This window comes from Cyanistes caeruleus, chromosome 24 (assembly GCF_971803275.1).
Source record: "Cyanistes caeruleus chromosome 24, bCyaCae1.hap1.1, whole genome shotgun sequence".
NCBI classification, from domain to species: domain Eukaryota; kingdom Metazoa; phylum Chordata; class Aves; order Passeriformes; family Paridae; genus Cyanistes; species Cyanistes caeruleus.
In genome coordinates, this window is record NC_141724.1 from 2,360,879 (window position 1) to 2,384,678 (window position 23,800).

The 23,800-nt window shown below is 51.6% G+C and overlaps 2 protein-coding genes across 7 annotated transcripts in view; one reads left to right on the forward strand and one right to left on the reverse strand.

The window, feature by feature from the left end:
• Positions 1-14,971, forward strand: part of RASSF5 (Ras association domain family member 5) — a 28,379-nt gene extending 13,408 nt beyond the window's left edge. For 2 of the 3 annotated variants that reach the window (XM_086862264.1, XM_086862265.1), the window contains 4 exons: positions 9,839-9,952; positions 10,810-11,107; positions 11,417-11,532; positions 12,106-14,971. In XM_086862264.1, coding sequence (XP_086718390.1) covers positions 9,839-9,952; positions 10,810-11,107; positions 11,417-11,532; positions 12,106-12,258 — 681 coding nt within the window. In that variant the 3' untranslated portion in view covers positions 12,259-14,971. Of the gene's footprint in view, positions 1-1,102; positions 1,541-9,838; positions 9,953-10,809; positions 11,108-11,416; positions 11,533-12,105 lie in introns of those variants that run through there. The other variant, XM_023942193.2, reaches the window with a different exon arrangement.
• Positions 14,972-15,433: 462 nt separating this feature from the next.
• On the reverse strand, positions 15,434-23,409 carry EIF2D (eukaryotic translation initiation factor 2D). Of its 4 annotated transcripts, none has more exons than XM_023941994.2 (15): positions 23,244-23,409; positions 22,029-22,219; positions 21,722-21,805; positions 19,656-19,746; positions 18,978-19,085; positions 18,379-18,668; positions 18,165-18,282; positions 17,650-17,695; positions 17,413-17,516; positions 17,135-17,293; positions 16,942-17,031; positions 16,741-16,836; positions 16,413-16,533; positions 15,815-15,989; positions 15,434-15,714 (listed from the first exon to the last, which is right to left on the reverse strand). In XM_023941994.2, the coding sequence occupies exons 1-15, from the start codon at positions 23,297-23,299 to the stop codon at positions 15,644-15,646; spliced, it is 1,800 nt and encodes a 599-aa protein (XP_023797762.2). In that variant the 5' UTR covers positions 23,300-23,409; the 3' UTR covers positions 15,434-15,643. The 4 variants fall into 4 exon arrangements, with proteins under 4 accessions (XP_023797762.2, XP_086718386.1, XP_086718389.1 ...); XM_086862260.1 differs by having other exon boundaries at positions 15,434-15,742; positions 23,244-23,378; XM_086862263.1 differs by having other exon boundaries at positions 23,008-23,358.
• Positions 23,410-23,800: the final 391 nt, after the last annotated feature.

Consider the following 23,800-nt stretch of genomic DNA (forward strand, 5'->3'; position numbering starts at 1 on the left):
GCAGAGGGGGCTGTGCTGCTGCAGGAACGCTCTGCTGCCATAAGAACTTATTTTTCCCCTCTGTAAACTTGGATTCTTGCCTTCCTCTTCCTGAGATGCAGATGTTGCCACAGCCCCGTTTGTAGTTGTGGGGTGCTGCTGTGGTGGGCACAAAGCCTTGGAGCAATTGGAGTTCTTCAGCAGATACAGCTGGAAGGGTTTGGAGCAACATCTGCAATCTGTCAGGAGGAGAGGTTTTGGTGCTGGGGGAAGGTCTTGGAGCCCTGCAGGAGCGGCTGGAGGGGCGAGTTGAGATATTGGGAAGAGATTCTTCCCTGGGAGAAGGAAAGTTGTGGCTGTCCCTGGGTCCCTGGGAGTGTCCAAGGCCAGGGTGGACACCGGGGCTTGGGGACAGCGGGAGCTGTCCCTGCCTGTGGAATCCTGGGGGGAGCAGAGCCCTTCCCCTGCCCAGCCCCACAAATCCCTGTGATCTTCACCAAGCAGGAAGGTCACGGTTCCTGTAGAAGCAGGACCCAGGGGCTGAGCAGCTTTTTCCTGGGCTGCAGTCAAAGCTGCCTCAGTCTGGGTGCTGAAATTGCTCCTTCTGCTCTGAAATCAGCTGCGGGGCGGAGAGGCACCCAGTCCTGATGGCCAGGGGCTCCTGGCACCCCGGGGAGGGTCTGAGCTGCATCCTCCCCTGCCTTCCCCAGCACCTGGATCCCCCCAGGTGATGCCACGGCCGCTCCCGGGGATGCTGTGGCGGGCACGGAGCCGCCCCCAGCCCCCCGTGGCACCGCCTTTGGGCTCCCCAAGCCGGGCCCGGGGGTCCCCAGGGCCGGGGCCGAGCAGTTTTGCAAGAGGAAGTGGCCGGGCTGCTGCAGTGCGAGGCGAGGGCAGGAAGGGGAGGCGATGCTGCCGCTGCTGCTGCGCGGACACCCCCGGGAGCGGCGAGCGGAGCGGGAGCGGAGCGGGAGGGAACCGGGAGCGGAGCGGGAGCGGAGCGGGAGCCAACCGGGAGGGAACCGGGAGGGAACCGGGGGCCAACCGGGAGCCAACCGGGAGCGAACCGGGAGCGGAGCGGGAGGGAACCGGGGCCGAACCGGGAGCGAACCGGGAGCCAACCGGGAGCCAACCGGGGGCGAACCGGGGGCCAACCGGGAGCCAACCGGGAGCGAACCGGGAGCCAACCGGGGGCCAACCGGGAGCGAACCGGGGGCCAACCGGGAGGGAACCGGGAGCCAACCGGGGGCCAACCGGGAGCTCTGCCCCTTCCATGCTGCGCAGGGAGGCGGCTGCGGGAGGAGAGGGAAGGCAAGGGAAGGGTTACCCGGCACTGCTCGGCAGGATGAGCCGCAGGAGCTGCAGATAAGCGGCGAGCCGGGGATGTGAGCGCGGGGCTCGCCGATGCTCGCCCGCAGCCCCTCGCCTCTGCCCGGCTCCCATGACCATCGGCAGCAGCATGAGCAGCGGCTACTGCAGCTTGGATGAAGACCTCGAGGATTGCTTTTTCACGGCCAAAACCTCCTTCTTCCGCAGCGCGCAGAGCAAGGTCCCTGCCAAGGTAACGCAACTCGTGCTCAGGCCGGGGGATGCCGGCGCTGCCAAAAACGAGCTGGTGCCGGGCTCAGGGCACGGCTGAGCGTGGGGAGGGGGTTCTGCCCTCTCCTGTGCCGGGTCTGCACCGCTGCGGGTTTCTCTCAGCCTTTCCCAGGCCGGCTTTCCCCGTTCCCCGGGGATTCCCGCAGGAGGAGCCGCTCTCGGTGTGTTTTTCCAGCATTCGGTGAAATCCTCCAGCCGCGCTCTGTGCCGGGCAGAACCCGCACCCTGGCTGAAAAATTGCACCTGTGGGGCGGATGGGAAAGTTCAGGGCAGAATTAATCTGTGGGCTGATGAACACCATGATGAACGTGCCTTGGAGAAGGACAGAGGGTTTGGCTGGGCAGTGTTTCACCCAGGATGAGATTTGTGTCTCGGCAGCATTGACGAGGCTGCTTCACAGTTTTTAAATGTCTATTTTTTAAAAAAACTACTTAATTAAAAATCCCTGTCATGAACTTTGGGGCCCCAAGCAGAGCTGAGCATAAAAGGAGAAGGTGCTGCTGCAGAAGTGGGAGTTTCACACGGGAACGAGAGCCCTGCAGCACCCAGAGATCAAATCTGGCCCAGCTTTTTCACTTAAAATCCTGCTGTAAACCACCAGCACCGACGTGCTCCTGCTCAGCCTCTGCTGTATTCGCACCTGAGGCTGCAGAGCTGCAATCCTCAGCAGCTGCTTTGGGGTGCAGCTCCCTGCAGCAGCTCCAAGGGCTCTCCTTGGGCAGGGGGGGCTGCTCTGGAGGGACAACTTCAGTCAGCCGGGAATTTTATTGAATTTCTCTGCGGAAATGGTTTAAGATGGGCTATTCCCCGCTAGCCAGCAGCTCCCTCTCGCTATGATTAACCAACACGTACTGCTGGTTTTTAAATGTCATTTGATGATTCATTTGTGTAGGAGATGGAGGAGATTGGGGTGCTGGTGCAGCCAGAGCTGCTGTGTTTGAGCCAGGGCACTGCAGATCCTGGGGGACCTCTGGAAATCAGCCTGGTGCTGCTGTTGGTTGGCATTTCTCCCTCTCAGAGGGGACAGGGACTGCTGCAGCCTCTTTTTGCCCAGCTCCTCCTCACCTGGATGTGACCAGCGTGGGTGGCAGAGCTCAGGCTGCCAGAGAAGATGGAGCCTGTCGGGGGGTTGGTGTTGTGGGGAGGAAATGGTTCCTGTGCATGAAGAAAAAAAACCCCACACGCACTGAACGTGGTGCTGAACCCAACTGGTGTTGTGTAATGGGGCTGTGTGAGGAGCTGGGCTCTCACAGAGCTGGAAACCACGCTCAGGCCTTGGTGGAGGAAGGTTTTGGGGGGATTCATGGCTTGTTTGGGGTTGGTGGTGGTGCAGGTCCTGCAGGAGGAAGAGGAGGTGGTGGACACTGAGGAGGTGGTGGACACTGAGGAGGTGGTGGACACTGAGGAGGTGGTGGACACTGAGGAGGTGGTGGACAATGAGGAGGTGGTGGACACTGAGGAGGTGGTGGACACCTCTCTTGGGTTTTGATTCACTCCCTGTCCTCTCTTTTTCACTTGGCACCTTATTTAAGTGACAATTATTGAATGTGGAGCATCTCCACCCCTGCAAGAGCTGTGTGTGACAACAGCTCTGTTTTTCACCAGCTGCTCCTGGCCACGGGGTGAAAACATCAGCTGAGGAGAGCCCAGGGCGAGTTCAGCTGGTGGAGATGATTGTCCATCCCAGGATAGCCAGGAGTGATTCCTGAGCCCAGGACAGGGCTGGCAGTGTGGCAGGAAGCTAAATGTGGATAACTTAGGGATAGCATGTCCTGGAAAAGACAGGAAACATCTCTGGGGAGGAAATGAGGTGTGGGTGGGTGGGAGGGGACACACAGGCCACTGCATGGCACTTAAACCGAGTGGGATTTCATCTGGAGGATTACAGAAACAATTTTTCTGATTGAAACAACTGTATTAGTCTGAAGAGCCTCTTTCTAGGAATGTTGTAATCCCTTTTTATTTTCAGAACCATCAGTGAAATCACTCTTCATTAGCAAAGAGCTGGTTTAGATCTCAGATGTGACCTCATCCTTGGAGATCCATTACTTTGCATTTTTGGACCTCTCCAGCTGAATGGCTTCAGTGGCTTCTGAAGCCTGATTGCTCAAAACTCTGCAAAATTGCTTTTGGAGTCCTGCATCAGTGGCTGATGAGAGATCTGGCTCAGAGAGGGAAGGGGCAAGGGAATGTCCAGGGATGGGACGCACAGGAGGGGCAGGACTCAAGCAAGGGCTGGAAGAAGAGATCTCCAGGATCCCACCCTGCCTTGCCCCATGATCCCAGAGCTGGCTGGGGCTCAGGGCAGGGCTGTGGGGAGCCAGCTGGGGCTGCCTGGGCAGCAGGGGCACGGCCAGGCTGCTGCAATGCAGAGCAGCTCCAGCCTGGACCCCCTGAGATGCAGCTCCCTGGGAGGACCTTGTCAGCTCTCAGTGCTGAGCTGAGATGTGGCAGGAAAATCGGTTTCTAAGTGAAATCTCCATGGCAATCAAAACACTGAGCCCATCTTCACTTGCTCTAACCTCTCTGAAATGCAGCAGCCATCCCTCTCCCCTGCTCTAGAGCAGCACAGCTCTCCTGGCTGCTGCCTTTTCCTCTGAACCCCAAAGTAAACCACAGCACCTCATCTGAGTTTCTCAAAGGGAGGGAAATGTTGGGGGTATTAAAAGTTTTTTGGGGTTTATTTTGGTCCAGATCTCTTGTATGATTCTCCCTCCTGCCAATCCGTGCTGGAGCAGTGGATCCTTTCCCAGTTTAGTGCTGTGAACCCTGGGAGTGGGTGTTGAAGGGGAAGTGTTGGGTGTTGTGCAGGGATGGAGAGCTCTGTGAGAGCAGAGATGTCCCAGCTCTGGTGACAGCCCTGTCCCCCCAGTGTCCCCACGCTGCCACCACTCCCTTCTGCAGATGGATTTATAGATCTGAGCTGCTGCTTCTCATGTTTTGGACTCCAATCTGAAGCACTGACATTTATTTCCAGTCCTTTGTGCTGTGTTTGTGGTCGATGTTGCTCTGAACTGCAGCTCCACAGCCAGGGACACTCACGTGTGCTTCTCCAGGCTTTGTTTTCTGGTGTTTTATGAAAAGTATTTCCTTAATTAGCAGAAAAGTTGAGGATTGATGTCCCAGCTCATAAAATCCCTTCAGAGGAGATCTCTGAACTGCTCCTGCAGTGTGAACAAGGAGCCAAAGGGAGAGCTTGGGCCGTGGGTTTGGGAATGTGGATTGTCACAGCCTGGCTGATGGAGATGGTGACGGAACTGTGCCTGAGCACACCAGGGAGGACTTGGCTACTCCTGCCCTGAGCTCAGACTGCCAAGGACGTGGTGATGCTGGGCCAGGTCCACCCCCAGTGCTCTGCTCTTCAGGTTCATTAAGGAAAGAGCTGTGAGGAGAGCTGGCTGGGAGCGAGGGGCAGGGATGGTGTCCCTGGGGCTGGGACAGCTCCTGGGTCCCACCTGGAGCTGTTATTCCCAAAACAGAGCTGCTGCCTTGGGAGCTTTTAAAAGGTTTTTAAGTTGGGAGTTGACTCGAGAAGGTGAGAGGCTGTAGGGAGGGTGCTCTTTGAATGTGGGGTGTGTTTCTGCTGGCATCCTTGTAAATGGAAATATCCGTCACAGGCGGTTTCCTTATTGCCTCTCTCGGGTTAGGACTCCTTTGAGAGCTGGCACCACCATCTCGGTGGCCCCTGGGTTGTCCATAACAGCCTGGCAGGAATTTCCAGCTCATTAGCTGAGTGCTGGCTCGCACAGAGGGGCTGCTGAGCCCTGCCCAGCCCCGGGCCATGGGATTTGTGTGCTCCTGCCCCTTCCCAGAGCTCGTCCCAAGCAGCCTTTGTCCCTTGGAGCATTAACCCAAGTGCCAGCTGAGGCTCCATCATTCCTTACAGCCGGCATTTCTTACAGCTGAGCAATGATGTGTGTGGTGGAGGGAGGGCAGAGGTGGCTCCTGTGCTGCTGTGGATGTCCCAGATCCCCGTGTCCAGCCTGTCCTGGCAGCCTGTGTGTCCAGCAGTGTCCCAGCAGTGTCCCAGCAGTGTCCCAGCAGTGTCCCAGCAGTGTCACAGAGCCTTCACCTGCTGAGGCTGGGCGATGCCAGCGCCTCCAGCTCCTGGCTGGGCTGTGTTGTGGAGCAGGTTTTCCGTGGAGCAGGTTTTCCATGGAGCAGGTTTTCCATGGAGCAGGCGTGGAGGAGCCCTCCTGGCAGCTCTGGGCTTCCTGTGGTTTTCCTGCTGGTCACACAGGAGGGTGGCACTGGGAATGTGCCCATTTGGGCTTCCACACCGATGTCCTGTGCCCTTTTGGGCTGCCACACCGATGTCCTGTGCCCTTTTGGGCTGCCACACTGATGTCCTGTGCTCTTTTGGGCTGCCACACTGATGTCCTGTGCTGAGGCCAGTGGCCAAGTGGTTCCCAAGGATGGCTGAGCTGGCTGATCCCTGTTTTCCACGCAGGAAAGCTGCAGGCCCAGCAGGGTTGAGGTGCAGATCAGAGATGGGGTTTTGTTACCAGCTCGTTTCATCCTGTCCTGGTACAACAGGAAATGTGGCAACGGTTTATGGTTAAAAGCTTCTGTTTTTCTTCCTTTAGCCAGAAGTGCAGATTCTGCACCAGAAACTTTGCACAACCGGAGGTTGGGGTGGATTTGTGAGGAGCAAGAAGTGGCTGATCTGGTCATGCACTGCAGGAGGAGCAGCACTTTTCTTCCCAGCCCGTGGCTGCCCTTCCCAGGGCTCCTGCATCACAGGGCTGGTGCTGCTGGGCTGGTTTGGGTCTGGAAGCGGAAAAGCAGAATATTTAGGTGTGAAGGATTGGGATGGATGAGTGGTCCCTGCTTGGGGGGTTTCTGGTGTTGCCTGGCCTGAGCATCACTTGAGTGGCAAGAAGAGGTGAAGGGTTGAGCCCTTGGATCTGCAGTGCCCTTGTGGGCTCTCCATCCCTGAACAGCTCCTGGAGCTGGGGTGGCCCCACTCTGGATCCTCTGGGACAGCTGGCTGGAGTTTGCCTTCATTTTCCTCCCGTGACTTCACTGTGTGCCCCAGATTTCATCTGCACACCATCCTGTCACCGTGCCCGTGGCAGGATGGATGCATGAAATAAATTATCAGAACTTGCTTTCCCCGGAGGGGGAGGGTGTAGGAGGAAGGGGAGCTGGCAGGGGGCTGAGCAGGCCAGCGTGGGGAAGGCAGGACACCACAGCTGGTGGCGGTTTGTGACAGAGGGTGACATCGTGTGACACTGGTGCCGTGCTCCTGAGCCAGGCCCCTCCTGCTGTGAGCAGTTTGGGTTTCTCAGAAGCCAAATCTCATCTGCAGGATCCTGCTGCTCTGCTGGGCCCTGTCCCTCCATGGAAACCCAGCTGCTCCAAGGCTCTTCACTGCTGGCACGAGCTGGGAACATCACACCAGGGGAGGGAGCTGCCCCGCTGAGGAGCAGCAAACTGCAGGGACAGCGACAGCAGAGCTGGTGGCTTTGCTTCTGCTGTGTGTGGAGGGATGGATGGATGGATGATGGATGGATGGATGATGGATGGATGGATGGATGATGGATGGATGGATGATGGATGGATGATGGATGGATGGATGATGGATGGATGGATGGATGGATGATGGATGGATGATGGATGGATGATGGATGGATGGATGATGGATGGATGATGGATGGATGGATGATGGATGGATGGATGGATGATGGATGGATGATGGATGGATGGAATCCATGGATGGATGGATGGATGATGGATGGATGGATGATGGATGATGGATGGATGGATCCATGGATCCATGGATGAAATCAATGGATGGATGGATGGAATCCATGGAGGGATGATGGATGGATGGATGGATGATGGATGGATGATGGATGGATGATGGATGGATGATGGATGGATGATGGATGATGGATGGAATCCATGGATGGATGATGGATGGATGATGGATGGATGGAATCCATGGAGGGATGATGGATGGATGGTTGGATGCTCTCTCTGCTGGGCTGTGTTTGTGCCATGGATAATGCTGGGGTGCCCTCACAACTCTGTGTGTGCAGGGGGGGACAGTCCTGGGGGTCCCCTGCCCTCCCTCACTGCATGGTTGGGGTGGGGGCCAGCCCTGGTGAGGGCCAGCACAGCTGTGCCTGTCTCAGTGCTGTGACATGGGTGGCATGAGGAAGTGCAGGCTTTCTGACAGTTCATCTTGTTAACTCATAGGGAAGGGGTGGGGTTTGTTTTGTTGTTTTTCTTTTTGTTTTTCTTTTTTTTTTTTTTCATTTTCCATCATGCTACTTTCGAAATCTCAACCCTTGGCATGATTTCTAAAGATGATTTTTAAAGACTCCCCAGCACCTGTGTGTGGCCAGGACTTGGTGCAGCGAGAGCCCAAGGACTCTGACAGACTGGGGAGTTCTGATAAAAGGAGATTTATGTGCTGTTCTCAAATAACCCAGGAAAGCTTTGCTTTTATTGTCATAGAATGCTCTGGGTTGGAAAGGACCTTAAAGTTCATCCAGTCCCACCCCTGCCATGGGCAGGGACACCTTCTACTGTCCCAGGCTGCTCCAACCTGGCCTTGGAGAATTGCAGGGGTGTGCCAGGGTCTCTCCACGCTCCCAGGGAAGGATTTCTCCCCAATATCTCATATCAGTCTCCTCTTTTTTAGTTCAAAGCCATCACCCCTTGTCCTGTCACTCCATGCTTGTTTAAAGTCCTTGTTTAAAGCCCCTGTCCCTCTCTTGGAGTGCCTGGGGAGGCTGCACCCCCCGTGTCACCGATGTCCCCTGGGTGTCTGAGAGGTCTGGAGCTGTTTGCTGCTGTGGGGCAGGAATTGGGGAATGGTGAAGCTGCCCCTGGGGAATGACCTCAATGAATCCAGGGCTCCCCGTTCCCCTGCAGCTGCCTTGCCAGATTGCAGCCAGGCTTTCAGCTCGTCCTCTGCTTGATTCTCCTGAAAGAAATACCATGGGTAGCCTCGGGCAATATTGGCTTATTTGCTGCTTGTTTCGTCCTTGTCCTGTGTGCTCTGGGGATGCCAGAGAGGAGATGAGCTTTGCTCCCTGAGCTGACTATTTTTCCCTTTTTTTCTTCCTTCTCAGAGGTTACAGTTTTCATTCTGAGCCTTCCCAGCCTTGATGGCACGTCCCTTCACGCTTTCTGCTCCCTGCTAATGCCAACTTCTGAGCAAGCCCACATAAAATCTGGGCAGAATGCATTCCCAGGCTGTCACCAGGGAAGGTGGTGAGTTCTGGGAAGGCAGCAGAGCTCTGAGCATTGCCCAAGACACACAGAGCCTTGTTTGCTGCAGATGGAGCAGATAAAGCAGGCAGTGCTGTAGAGACCTGCCCTCCTGGCTGGAGGGGAGCCAGGAGAGTGAAAATTTCCTCATGAAAGGATGGTCAGGCTGCCCAGGGAAGTGGAGGGATCACCATGCCTGGAAGTGTTCAAAAGCTGTGGATGTGACACTTGGGGACACGGTTTAATGGTGCTGTGTTGACAGCTGGACTGGATCTCCTTAAATTCCAACCTTAATCATTCTGTGATTATTCATTAGTGACATTTCCATGGGTGGCCTTCAGGTAGAGCCCATCTACATGTCAGATCTGTTGGTTTTAGAGGAAATTCCCCCAAATTCCCCCAAAGTCCCCCAAATTCCCCCAAACCTGGGCGAGCAGCAGCCTCTGTCCCACTCTGGGTGCTCCCAGGCAGACACTGAGCAGTTTTTGACACGGGCTGGGATGCCTGGACTGGCCCTGCAGTGCCTGATTTATACTCAGTCACCCAGCCAGCCTGCTACTTGTGTGCTTTTATTGCTCTGAGCTAGAATTTCCCAAGCTTTGGACAAGAGCAGTGAGAGATTTAACTCCATGTTCTGCCTGGGTGAACCCACTGGAAGCTGCTTGGGAGTCAGAGCCGTGAATACTGGGAATAGACTGGAAATAGGATGGGATTTTTTTTCTTGAGTTCAAGAAGGAAATAAATGATCACAGGTGCAGGTGGCTTTGCATTGAAAGTGGGTTTTAAAGGCTGGATTTTTTGCCCTGGTTTGTACTGGGATATTTTATTGCTCTGTGCCACCAGCTGGTATGTTTTGTGCTGCCCTCCTCTGCCTGCCACTGGTGTCAGAGGTGCTTTGGGGTTGGGATGTGGCATCACTGCTCGGGATCTGTGCAGGATCCATTCCTGCTTTCCCAGGAAAACGTGGAGCTGAGCAGATGGAGTGTTACCCAACACACCGAGCAGCTAAAGCTGCATTCTGCTCTTCTGATTGCAGAATGTGACACAAACGGTAGAAGAAGAAAAACCCGAGCCTCCGACTGTCCAGGAGATCAAACAGAAGATTGAAAAGTACAATGCAAAGGTCACCAACTGCCTGCTGATGAAACTGGTACGTACTGGGCTGGTTTCCCTCTCACACACAGTCTGGTGCTGGTTTCCCTCTCACACACAGTCTGGTGCTGGTTTCTGGGGGCTCTGAACAGGGCCAGCCTGTGGGGAAGGTGTCACTGGGGTGTCAAGCTGCTTTTTCTCCTGCTTGGCTTTCCAGTGTCACCGACACCCCAGGTGACCCTTCCCTGCCTCCATCCCTGATCTCTGGGGAGGAGCTGCCCTGAAATCTCGCCCCAGTGGGGATGAGTCACGCTGGATCCAGGGCTGTGACCCTGCAGCTCAGGAGCTGTTGGCAGTGGGTTCAGGAACACAAAACCTTCCTAGAGAGAGATGCTTTGCCCTCACCACTGCCAGGCTTCCTGTGTGGACTGTGCACAACCAGCCTTTTCTCCTGATTCCTGCATTTTTGTGGAGCTGAGGGTGGGGGAGGAGACCTGTGGTGGGGTCAGCCGATGTGCAGGGATGATTTGTTCCATGAAGATGTGAGAATCCCTTAAATGGGGAATAAAACACAAGGAATAAGTTTGGGAGGTCCTGTGGAACCAGGCATTTCAAATCCATATTAAGCGCAACTACAAATTCCATGCAATGGAATTTCCATCACTGCCTCATAGCAGGGCTGGTTTGAAATAAAATCCCACAGACGAGAGGAAGGGATGAGTCATTACCAAGAGAAAATCAGTAGTGACTGTCCCGAAATTACTGGGTATTTTTGACATGATTAATGAGAAACGCTGGAACTCCCAGAGCGGGGGCAGCTCCCGCTGTCACCCCACGCTGCAGACCAACCTCTTGTGGTGGGAAAAGGGGCTGGAAAAGCTGCCTGGAGCCTGATCCCTGTGTGCTTTGCCCCAGAACGAGGATGGGACGTACACAGGGTTCATCAAGGTGCACCTGAAGCTGCGGCGCCCCGTGACGGTGCCGGCCGGGATCCGGCCCCAGTCCATCTACGATGCCCTCAAGGAGGTGAACCTGGCGGAGATGACGGACAAGAGGACCTCCTTCTACCTGCCCCTGGATGCCATCAAGCAGCTGCACATCAGCAGCACCACCACGGTGAGCGAGGTGATCCAGGGGCTGCTGAAGAAGTTCATGGTGGTGGATAACCCCCAGAAGTTTGCACTTTTCAAGGAGATGAGGAAAGATGGGCAAGGTGAGTTCGGGGTGGTGAGTTTGGTTTGTGTTTGGTGGCCTGTAGGACTCGCTGGGGTGTCAGGCAGGCAAAGCCTAAATCCAGGTGAATCAACAGCCAGACCTCCACAGGAGGTGACTCTGCTTAGGCTAACAGGGAATTCCATTTTCAGAAAGGGCTGAAACCACCTGAAACCTTACACAGATCTTTATGAATCCCTGAGAGAGACTCAGCCCTGTGATCCTGAGCATCCTTTTCCATGCTCCAGCTGAGCTCCTGAGCTTCCCTGTGCAGCCCTGGTCTCACTGGGGGTGTGTGCTGTCCTTGCAGTGCTCTTCCAGAAGCTTCCTCTCACCGAGTACCCCCTGTACCTGCGGCTGCTGGCGGGCCCTGACACGGATGTGCTGAGCTTTGTGCTGAAGGAAAACGAAACGGGGGAAGTCGAGGTACTTTGGTGACTTTTCCTTGTTTTTCACACGAATGTGGAGCACGAGCTGGGAGATGAGTGGCAGAGACAGCACAAAAAGGGATGTTCTCCTCTAAGAGGGGCTGGGTTGGTCCTAAATTCTCCTTTCTTTTATTGCTCCTAAATGATCTGGGTTTTTAACACGATTCAAATTTGAGCTGTGGAGATTCTGAGGCCAGTTTTGATGGCAAATAATCTGTTTATGGAACCCAGCAGTGCCACCCCAGGGTTAATCCTCACTAATTAGATTAGCTGAGCACTGTTAGAAGTAATCCACTAATTTAAGTAAAAGCCAGGGACACTCAGGTAATAAATTCAGAGTTTTTGGTTGAAATCTTGCTGCCCATCACAGTGAAGGGAAGTGCTGGGAGCTGCTGCGTCCTGCATTGCTGTGGGAGGATTGGGACGTCCCTCACCCCTTCTCCAAGGTTAAAATCCCTGGAGATCAGATACATTTAAATGTGTTTTATTGCTCCTCCTCACAGATTCAGAGGTAAGAACCCACAAAGCCCAGCAGGTGTGTGCTCACTTTGCCTCTGTGCTGGTTTTGCAGTGGGACGCGTTCTCCATCCCAGAGCTGCAGAACTTCCTGATGATCCTGGACAAAGAGGAGAAGGACAAAATCCAGCAAGTGCACAGGAAGTACGAGAGGTTCAAACAGAGGCTTCAACAGACCCTGAAAGAAGCCAGAGGCAAACCTGGATAACCCTCAGGATGCACTGGGCATCAGACTAAACTAGAGACTGTTTTTAAATGAAAAGACTTCTCAGGACACCTTAGTAATCATTCTCCCTCTTCAACCTTCTGTGAGGACTGGCTCCCAGCACCCCTAAAATGATCCTATTGCATTTTCTTCTTCTGAAACCTCTTCTCCCAGGACCAGAGCCTGTCCAAGAACGGGAAGCCTGATTTTAAAACAGCTTCAACAAAGCAAACACAGCTGCTGGTTGGATTTCCAGCTGTGCCATCCGCTGGAGAGGCTGCGTGGAAGATTCTCGGTGTGACACCCAACAGAACCCATCTGCTGGCTGAAGTTTTGAGCAGCTCTTGCTGCTCCTGCTCCTCCCAAGCTGCTGGTTCCTGTTTGGAGGTGGCTGTGGCCCTCGTGGCCCAGTTCTGGTTTCGTAAGGAGAGCATGGGAAGCAGCAGGAAAAGGGGAGGAGGTTGTTGCACCACATGGGTGTTGCGGCTCTGACCAAGCCCTGCACTTGTTCAGGGCTAAGGCAGCCAGGGAAATGCCAGGTTGTGACACCAAGGCAGCTGCAACACCCCAGCAGTCTGTTAGTAAATATTATTGCAACTCGGTAATAGTAATCCCCAGGAAAATTGTTCCTTTTGATTCTATTTGACTTCTGATTTTGAAAAGAGCTGAATTACCATAACTGTCCCTGATGCTTACCTGAGTTAGCCAGTGTTTCACCAGTTCTCTGCTCTGTAGGAACTGGGACCTGTGTTTCCAGAAATTCTGTTTGGAAAGTGTAAAGGTGATGGTTGGGGCACAGACTGAGGGTTCAGTGTTGAAGGTTTAGCAATACGTGTCCATCAGCCAGGAAAGCTCAAAACCCCTTCACAAATTGGATTTTGAGCTGGGAACGCGTCTGGCCCCGAGGGAGAGGAGCCCCATCCAGGGCTGGGGTGTGGAGGTGGCACCAAGCAAAGGAATTACTGTCCTTGGGTGCTTTCTGCTCACCTCACCTGTGCCTCCTCCTGCTCCTCACAGCGCTGTCCCTGTCACACCCTCCCTGTGCCCTGTTCCCCCTTCCTCACTCTCAACTGGTGCTGTCCTGTACATCCAGGAAGCTTCCCAGGATTTGCTCTCTCCGTGGAGCCAGGAGAGGACACAAGTCTCTCTCTGCCTGTCTCAGGGCTCCCAGCACACCGAGCATCCCTCAGCAAAGTCCCGAGCTGCAGGCTCGGTCCCTGCCCTCGCTCCACGCCGCTGGGATGGGGTTGGGAGTGCTCCAGGGATCCCAGGGGAGAGGATGGGCCCCGTGTTTACCCTCAGTGCTTGGTAGCGAGCACGCTGCACACAGCCAGGGCCAGCCTCCCTCTGTTCACCGCAGGGACAGGGAATGGCAGCAGGGTTGGCATGGAGCAGGGGATGGGCTCGGTGTGAGCAGCTGTCCCTGTGAGCTCACTGTGGCTGCTGCTATTGGGGAACGGGGACCAGTCTGAAATTTACCTCAGTGCCTTTTTTTTCCCTTAAGTGTGAAAACTTTGTGTTTGGGCTAAGGAGGAAGCTGTGCAGAGCCCTGGTCCCTCCTGTCCCCGCAGCACCGGTGTGACAAGGCCTCGTGTGCGGGGAGGGATGAGGAACTGGATTGTTTCTTTCTGGAAGGTGACTGCTTGGGATTTTGGGGTTTTTTTTTTCCAGATTTTGAGTATGTTTGTTTCTAAACCTTATGAGAGTTAACTGCATCGCTTGGAGCCCTTGGCTGGTGTGAAAGGCACTTTCTGCCCAGCTCAGCTGCAGCTCCTGTTCTGGTCAGCAGTGAGGGTTTGCTCGCAGGGCTCTGGTGCAGAAGAGCCTCCAGCTGTACTGTACTCTACACCCAACGACCTTTAACAACTGCTGGCAGCCACACAGCAGCCTTGGCCACGCTCTGGGGCTGTTTGTCCAGCCACAAGCAGGCTTAGCACTTCACTATTCACTTGTGGAGTCCTTTAAATACCGTTTATCTGGTGCTCTGAGCCTCGACAGCACCGTATAAATACTTCAGTTCCACCATGGGGAAGAACGCTGTAAAAACCGCCAGTGGCTCTCAGAGGGAAGAGCCACGTGCTTGGCTTGAAATCCCTTTTCTTTCTGGCTAAAAAGTCGTGCAGGTTTCCTTTATTTTTATTTTTTTATTATTTTTTATTTTTCCAGTGAGTTTTGGTGAGTGTCCCCTCTCCCTTCCTGGCCTCAGCATGTCTTTGACAGTTTGTAGAAGGCATGGCTTCGTATGCAATCACTGTGGATGCTGCTGAAAAGCTCCTGCCACCAGCAGGACTCGCTCTTTTGGGTTTGTTTTTTTTTCAATATGAGGGGCATCTGAAGAGTTTGGTGGGTGCTGAAATTCCAATTCTCATGGGTCAGTCGAGCTGTTTTTAGGAGTATTTGCCTCTTCTTTAAGCGCAAAATCCTGTTGGCAGTGCCTTTGGTTAGCAATTGTCTCGCCTAGGTCGTGTGAGTTTATTTTCCATGGCTACTGTAAAACCTGTAAAATAATGTGTATAGGATGGAATAGTAGAGCTTCTATGGCAAAGTGAAATGCATTTTTGCAATGCTGTAATTTATTTTTACTACTCCCTAGTGATTCTATGGCATTTTTACAAAATGTCTCACTCTCAGCTTTTTTTGAAGGTTCTGGAACTATTTGTTCATAGGCAGACAGTGTAAGAGACAATGATAATAAAACTGTCAGTAATTAAAGAAATCTCTTGACCTTCTTTTACTGCTGCCCTCCTGTGGAACTTCAATGGATCAAGTCTAAACTGAAATACAGGAATCCTGCCTAAAAGTGAATTTAAATTTAAGATATAACTAATATTATAGCACTGTTATGTGAGACAAATTACAGCTCATGTCATATATTAAAATGTATTTTTATATATAGAAATAACACAAACTACAGAAGTCCAGCTAATACAGTTAACCAGCACTGAAATGTCTGATTTCAATACTTGGAAATGTTTAAAAATCTATACCAGAGTGGGTTTTACTCAATGGCAGAACACACTGGACTGTCCCAGGAATATTTTTCTCATATTTCAGTGGAGGTTTATTCCACATCCTTGATCAAAGATGCAAAACAAGAATGTTAAACTACAAAAGCCACTGTAGTATCCAGTGCTTCAGTATCAATTATCAGGAAAAAAAACCAAAAAAACACAAAAAGTTTAATACCAAGGGCTTGATTCAGCTTTTTATTTTTATGAAAAATTAACACCTGGAGCAGTATTATTATTTGGGTGAATTCCAGACCTTGTAAACATCCAGGACTCATTTTGGAATGAGCAGGGCCTGTACATGATCCTTGATTTGCTAGCAGCAAACACTTCTATAAATAATGAGAGCTGAGCAATCCTCATGGTAGATTTTTTTTCTCCTACTTCTTGCGGCCAAGCTTTGGAGCCTTCTCCAGGCCTTGGATGTATTTCCGAGGTAGCTGATATTCTTCTGCAACACAACCAAGAGCTCACTTCAGCTAAGGAAGAGTTAAATAAGAATTAAAAACTCAAGTTTTGCTGTGAGCAGCCCAGTTCCAGAATCTTCTTACCAAGCAGCATCTTGGCCAGATGATGGATTTGGTTGCCTTGGATCTGGACCTGGACTCTGTCCTTTGCTCCTGCTGCTGGGCTGATGGTGGCACTGGCTTGCACCTTCTGTTGGAGAGTGTTGGCCACACACTGTGGGTCCAGACCATACAGCTCAAGGTTCTTGATAATTGTCACCTGTGGGGATAACAAGGATGGGAACCACCACTGCTGAGGGGTTAATGAGGATGGGAACCACCACTGCTGAGGGGTTAATGAGGATGGGAACCACCACTGCTGAGGGGTTAATGAGGATGGGAACCATCAGTGCTGAGGGGTTAATGAGGATGGGAACCATCACCACTGAGGGGTTAACAGGGATTGGAACCATCACTGCTGAGGGGTTAACAAAGATTGGAACCATCACTGCTGAGTGAAGGTTTAACAAAGATTGGAACCATCAGTGCTGAGGGGTTAACAAGGATTGGAACCATCACTGCTGAGGGGTTAAGAAGGTTTAGAAATATCACTGCTGAGGGTTTAATAACGATTGCCAAAGCTGCCCTCGGGATCTGGGATCTCATCTGCTCATCCCCCCTCATTTAATTGTCTTTTTTTCACCTTCTTGTTTGATGATCTCTGTGCTATGCTGATGTCAATGGGCTCAATGTTTCCTTTCCTCACCACGGGTTCTTGTCCAGAAAATGTCACCTGGTGTAAGGGCTGCAGTCGTTCAAGGCACCTGGACAATGCAATATCTGTGTCATTCTGGGAAGGGATATTGAGAACAAACACCTGCTCAAAAGATTGTCCCATTTAAGGTGTGAGATCTCATCTTGTTCCCATTTATCTCCAGGAAATTACAACTCAGGCAGCTCCCACCACGGGGTCTGAGTTGCAGGCAATAAATCTGTGCAGTTCTGGGAAGGGATATTGAGAGGACAATCACCTGCTCAAGAGTTCATCCCATTTAAGGTGTGAGATCTCATCCTGTTCTGGTTTATCCAACAGGCAGTCACACAAAATGGCATTCACCTTTACAAAGCTACAAAACAAAAGCACACAGAAGGTGCAAACCAGGTCACTTTTTTTTCTCTAATTTCAGCCTCTCCCGTGGAAGCAGGGCAGGAAAACTTCCACCTGTACTCACTTTTTGTTTGTTTCATCAACCAACTCGTTGCTTTTCACGTAGTTAATGATGATGTTTCTCACCTCACTGCTTGAGAGGATGCTGCCTTTTCTGAAGACAAAGAGAATTTTTAACTCAAGTATTTGGGTTCTGGCACTAAAAGAGAAACACCAACTGCAGTTTTGTTGGTCTCTCTTCATTTTTTTGTGCTTACCTGTGTCCAGATTCCTGAAAGAGTGGGATCATTTTTGTGGAGACCCCATAGAGTGGAATGATTTCAGGAGCGTGGTACACTTGTTCTCTGTCTTCACTTTTGCTGTCTTGGGCAGCAGAGGCTGAAGAAATTCCTTCAGGCACTACAAATCCTTTAATGCTGCCACAAGAATTGTTTGGTGTGGATAAAAGGGATGGAAAAACAGAGCTGGGAGCAGCAGATTCCACTCCCTTCTTTCACAGACTCCCAACTCTTTTAAAGACTGATATTCTACATACTCTGGGTGTTTCCAGTCCACGTCCACAATGCTCTCCACACCTTTGCTCAGCTCCTTCACTTGTAAGACCCTCTGGTGCTGCATGCATTGCAGGAATTTAGAAAACTGAAGGAAGTAACAATCAGAAATGTGGAGTCAAGCACTTTAAACTCCTGCTATTGTGTTTTAAACTTTTTCTCTTCTTCTGTTTCTTATTAATTAAAAAAAAACCCCACCCAAGCCAACAGAAAAATCTCACCTTCTTATAGCTTGATTTCTTTATGTCCAGTTGTTTTCCAGCAGGGCTATAAATGGATTTTTTAAAAGTTCTTTAATTATAAGTCACCCTTCACTTCTTCTTAAATCTTGCTACTTATGCTAGAAGTTTCTTAACAGCAGGAATACAAATCACACAGAGAAAGAATTACTCCCAAGAAGGTGATAAATAGAATGTGATGAGTGAAATTAGTGCTGATGTTCTTGTGGGCAGGCAAGCAGCCACTGGGGTAACTAAACAATGGTAAAAACAATGTCAGCCAAGTCAAGTTGGCTCCCAAGCACAAATCCAGGTCTGTACAATCCTTACATCCAAGTATTTAATATAAGGATTGTATTTGATCAAAGTACTTGATGGCAAAAGTGAGCATAACCTTATCTAAGAACTGGATTTTATTTTTCACTCAAAACCTTCTTCCTAAATATCCCACACAGTCTCTACGTTTTAAAGACCAAATCCCAGCATGCAAATCCCAATTCCATCTCCTTCCCACATACCAGCAGGAGACCATGTGGCTGCCTAGAAATGTGCTGGTGAGCAGAGGGAGCTCTGACTTCTTTACTTTGCATTTTAAGGCATGGAAAAAGCACTGATTAAACAGTGCATCCATTTGCTCTGCAGGGAGAGAAAAGGACAGGTAGGCAGTGAGTTGTCTGTGGGCTTCAGCAAACCAAAAGGGCGTGGTTTGGTTTCATTTGGATCCAAAAATACCTTGTGGGGTCCTGCTGTCCTCAGCCTCTTGCTGGTCCTCTGTGCTGGCATCCTCAGCTGGTTCTGCAGCTCTGTTCTCATGGAGCTCCTCCTTCCCCAGCACTTCTGCACAAGTGTCTCTGTCCTTCAGGCTCAAATCCCTGATTTCCACGTGCTGCTCTGGATCAGGGGAGCAGCTGCTGCCAGGCTCCTTCCCCTGCAGCTCCTCCTCGTCCCCAGCACTCTCCTTTGCAGCAGAATCCGTTACCAAGGGAGCTAAGGTAGGAGGAGAAGATTTGTCACCATATTCCCTACAAAAGGAAGAAAAAGCAGAACACAGCTTTCCTTTCGCTGCTTTGAACCACAGGACAGTGAACAGATGTCACCCTTGAATAAAGGCACTGGCACCTGCACTGGTCTTTTTCTGCAATCAATGAACTGTAAAATTTATTTAGAATTTATGGAAGAAAGTGAGTTCAAAGTAAAAGTCCTACCTAAGCTGTACCCAAATAATTCAGTCAGTTGGTCTGGCAGATTACTCTTAGTGGGGCACAGATTTGGATTTCAGTAAGCACACGAGACCTGTTGCACTTTTTCCCCCAGGCCTGGCAGTTACCCACCAGAGGTGATCCAGGTGAGTGTGCAGCACAGCAAAGCCCTTTCCTTTCATTCCAGCTGCCAGCATCTCCTCCGTGGACATGGTGGCAACTCCAACTGCCACAGGAGCTCTGGGAAAAGAAGGGAATGTTGGAGCAGGACAACACAAACACGTTGTATGACTGTGTGAGACTGAATTTAGTTTACAACATCCTTGTTCTTTACAAATTGGGTTTTTTCAAGCATCTACGTATTTTCTGGTTATCCTTCTGATATATAAGGTTTTCCAAAGAATCCTGAGGGTAAGTGCAGCCTGGATGAAGTGAAGGTTCTGCAGTGACACATTCTTGCTTTTAATAAATTGCTAGAAGCACATGCACTGCCAGAAGAGACCAGCCGTGAGAGAAAACCAATGGCTTGAGCACTCCCTCACTCAATTTCCACACTGACACAAAGACAATCCTGCAGAATACAATCTTTTGTTAAAAACATTGGTCCAAAAGAACCAATTTACAAAGCTTCCCACCTCAGCTCAAACAGATTCTAACCCAGAAAATTAAGATTATTTTTTTTTCCTGTTGCATTTTCCACTGCTGAGGTCCCCAGTGCATCAAATGCACGACAACGCTTCTGCTTTGATTTCCTCAAAACCCTTCATTTTCAGTTTCTGGACAGGTTCTGGATGGGAGAACCCTCTGTACCTGTTTCCCAGGAGGGTGACAGCGCAGAGCGTGCCCCGTTGCACTTGAGGGAGGCCAGAAGGTGGCACCACAACTCCTGGCAGCATCAGGTCTGCGGGAAGAATGAAGCACATCCAGTTCTCAATGAAACGCTCAGGCACCGCCTCCTCCGCCTCCCTCCCTCCCGTTACTCAGCAAAAACACGAGCTGAGCACACGCCAGGGAGAGCAGGATCCTCTGTTTCTCCTCCTAAGGCAGCGCTTTTTCCCCGCGGAGTGCGGGATCCAATCCATAAGGGTGCTGGGCACATCCCAAAGCACTGCAGAGGAGTGAAGCTTGCTCAGCCCTGTCAGACCTGAGGGACTGTTTTTAACGAGCTCCCGGTGCTTCATTAATGGCATGGAAATGGAAAGGAAGAAGGAGAAATTTCAGGAATTACCCATTTACTCTCCCCCTTCCCAAGGGAAGACTGTCCCAGCAGCTTTTTTCCTGGAGAGAGGATTTCCTCAAAGTGGCCACTGCTGCTCCATCCCTCCCAAATCTGCCACATCAGCTGCAGCCAGCTGGGAATTCTCAGGGAGCTGCCTCCTTGCTATTTTGGACAGAAACTACACCCCTGCTTCCTTCTGCTTCCCACACCTGGAATGACCAGACTGGGATGTGAGCAAAGGAAGGTTTTCCATGCTGCAGGTGTGGCACGATGTCATCACCACGATGGAAACAGCAGCTGCTCTCCCTCCCAGCAGCTCTCTGCAGGCTCCTGCACTGAGCTGTTCCATGGCTTGGCTCTGCAGGCATCTCACTCACATTTTTCTCAGCATCCCTGATTTAATGTGGAGGCTGCAGAAGCCAAGATTCTTCCCCCTATTCATTGTCACAAATATTTTTATCAAGAATAGAATGAAGTCTGCAACTGCCACCAGAGCTCCACGTGGCTGGGGACAGAAATCACATCAAGACTTTAATGTGACCACGTAAGCAGCATTAAATTATGTAAATTACCCGGGCAGACAGCAGCTATTTGAATGTATGGAAGAGATATCCCAAAACATGCTGCTTTTAGGAACTGAACCTCCTCCAGTGCTCCAATCTACAGCACTGGAGAGCCTCGTGCCTTCCCCCTCCCTTCTGAGAAGTGGCTTTTCCTCTCCCCCTGCCTTTGTTGCCATTGTCTCTTGGCCAGCTCCTTATCTTTGGATCCCGAACAGAGGTAGCCTGGTTGCCAGGGGCGATGAATGACCCACAGGCCTCTTTGATCAATGTCCTTCCCCATTAGCAAGTCTTTTTCCCCAGAAACTGGGTCAGTACGAGAGGCTCGCTCAGATGTCTATCACAGCTACACACTCCAGCACTTTATTTTCGCCAAAAGCAAACAAACCAAAGACCCGAGTTCCACTTTAGATGCTGTGTCATGGAAAAAGACATCCCTTCCTACGTGAGCACTTCCAGGTAGAGATCAAGGCTGCAGCAGCTGCAATTTAATCTTTTTCTGCTTGAGCAGTTCAGCAATTTAAAGTTTATAATGAGCTGATTCTCCTGAGTCTGAACTGCATCCAAAGCAGGTTCCAGAAAACAGACTCCTTTCCTGTCAGTCCTGATCCATTAATGAGGTGGTAGAGCCAGTAACCCAGGAATTCAGCTCCAACCTCACCTGCACAATCCACAGCTTGGCTGACAGTGATTGCACTGGAGCTTCCAAAATAAATTCCCTTCTGAATGATGAGCTTGTTCACCTGGGCACTGACAGGAAGCAGGGTGGCAGCAAAGGAATTTTCAAAAGGGACAGACCAATGGCACAGGCAGTTCTGTGTCCCAGTTCAGGGCTGCTTGTCACTCTGAGAAGGGATTTCCAAATCTGAGCCTCCCACACGGAGCTGGTTACTGCACAGCTTCACCTACTTTCATTCACAAACTCTTTTTACAGCTAATTTATTTCCTTTCTAGGACACCACCACCAATTATTTTTGAGTACTCACCCCTTCTACTTGTTTCAGGTACATTTTTACCACTGTGAAGGAAAACACCTAAAAATCCCCAAAGGTAACTCCCTTTTCTAGGGCAAAGGGACAAAATTCTGGTGCTCTTACCTGCTCCTCCTGCAAGTTTCTGTAGCACTGGGGGCCATGTTGTAAAGGCAGGGAGAAGGTCTGGGTAGACCCACAGAGTGTACACTGTCCCAAAACAGAAATAAATTTAAAAATCCATCATTAAGAACATCTCTGGCTGTTGCTCCTTCTAACCTTTAAGACTAAACTCTCCTTGGATAACCATGAAGATTAAACTTAATTGGATAATAAAACACTTAATTGGATCATAAAGAAATGTGAAATCAAAACAATGCCACAATGATTTACTGGGAAGGTAAGCAAAGAGGGAGGATTATTCCAATTCTACCTGTTGGATACAGAATTTTCTCAGCTTCAAACAGTATTGGGTTCCTGTGGTTCATGTAAACTGTGATGGCCTCCCCTTTGTGACAGTGTATTTTGATGACATTGAGCTCCTCCTTGTTTGGAATCAACTCAGCCAGTTGTTCAGTGCTCAGGGTGGGAAAAGCTGCTGCCACATCACTTCGTAGCTTCCTCCTGTAATGATAAAATCCCAAATGTGTTACAAACATTCTAGGCCTGTCTAGGCCTTCCCTCAAACTAATTCCTACATCTGCTGTTACAGTTTTGTTGGCTGTTCCTGAAATTCCCACCTTTTCACAGGAGATAATTTGAAGTATTTATTTCTGTGTGTGTTTACAGATGATGTAAGAATACCAGGAAAATACCAGATATACTTGCCCTGCTTCTATCTTCCTTAAACATCTGCTTTCAGCTTCTGTTTGCAGCCCGTGCCTCTGTTTTGTGCTGTGATTTCCACCTGGGAGTGCCACACTCGCTCTGCCCAGCCTGTCACCCACAGCTGGAGCAGGGGACAGCCAGATTTCCCTGTCCCCCAGTTTTAATTGAAGTTTAAGCCCCAGTGACCAGCACGGGGGGGGGGGTTTGTGGTCATTCACAGCAGTGTCCAGTGACCCTGAACAATCAGGAGGTCAGCCCAGCATCGCTGCTCAGGCACATAAAGAACTAGAGAACTACAGATGGCTCGGGTTAAAAGAGACTTTAAATCCGATCCAGTCCCACCCCTGCCATGGCAGGGACACTTTCCACTGTCCCAGGCTGCTCCAAGCCCTGTCCAACCTGGCCTGGACACATCCAGGGGCAGCTACAGCTTCTCCAGCACCTGTTCCAGCAGCTCCCCACCCTCACAGGGAATAACTTCTTCCTAATATCCAATATAAACCTACCCTCCTCCAGTTTAAAGCCATTCCCCCTACTCCTGTCACTTCTTGTCCTTTTCCAAAACCCCTCTTCAGCTCACTTACCGCCGTTAGGCACTGAACGCTGCTATAAATAAACACAGAAGGCTCATCCAGGCCTCGGCATGACATTTCAATTAAACCTGGCTTAATTACGGCAGCACCTTCCAAGGAATCGCACATTCCGTGCTCAGGCCGGGGCAGGGAGGTGAAAGCAGCTACCCGCAGAGGCACCGGGGCCGAGCCCCGCGCATCCCCCCGGCGAGGCGGGGGTCCCTGCGGGGTCCCGGCGCGGCACTCACCGGTCCGAGCCCTTGATGTTGGTGTTGGCCCTCACGCGGAACGCCCTGGCGAACATGGCGGGCCCGCGCCGTCCCCTCAGCCCGCGGCGGCCGCCATGGCGCCGTCCGCGCCCATAAACCGTCCGGCTGGAAACGGCGCCCGGCCCCGCCGGGCCCCCGCGACCCCCGCCCCGCCGCCCTCACGGCTCCCGCTCTCCCTCGGCCGCATTGGGGACCCCCGCCCCAGCTCCATGAGGGGTCCCGGTTCCCCCGCCCCGATTCTTTGAGAGGTCCCGGTTCCCCCACCCCAGCTCCATGAGGGGTCCCGGTTCCCCCGCCCCGATTCTTTGAGAGGTCCCGGTTCCCCCGCCCCAGCTCCATGAGGGGATCCCGGTTCCCCCGCCCCAAATCTTTGAGAGGTCCCGGTTGCCCCGCCGCGGCTCCTTCAGGGATCCCGGTTCCCCCGCCCGGGTCTGGGGTCCCCCCAGGGCGCCCCCCGGGCTCCTCCACACGAGGGGTTCTCAGAAGTGTGGGGCTTCTTTTGTGCTTAAACTTCTGAACTGTCTTCTGGTTAATGT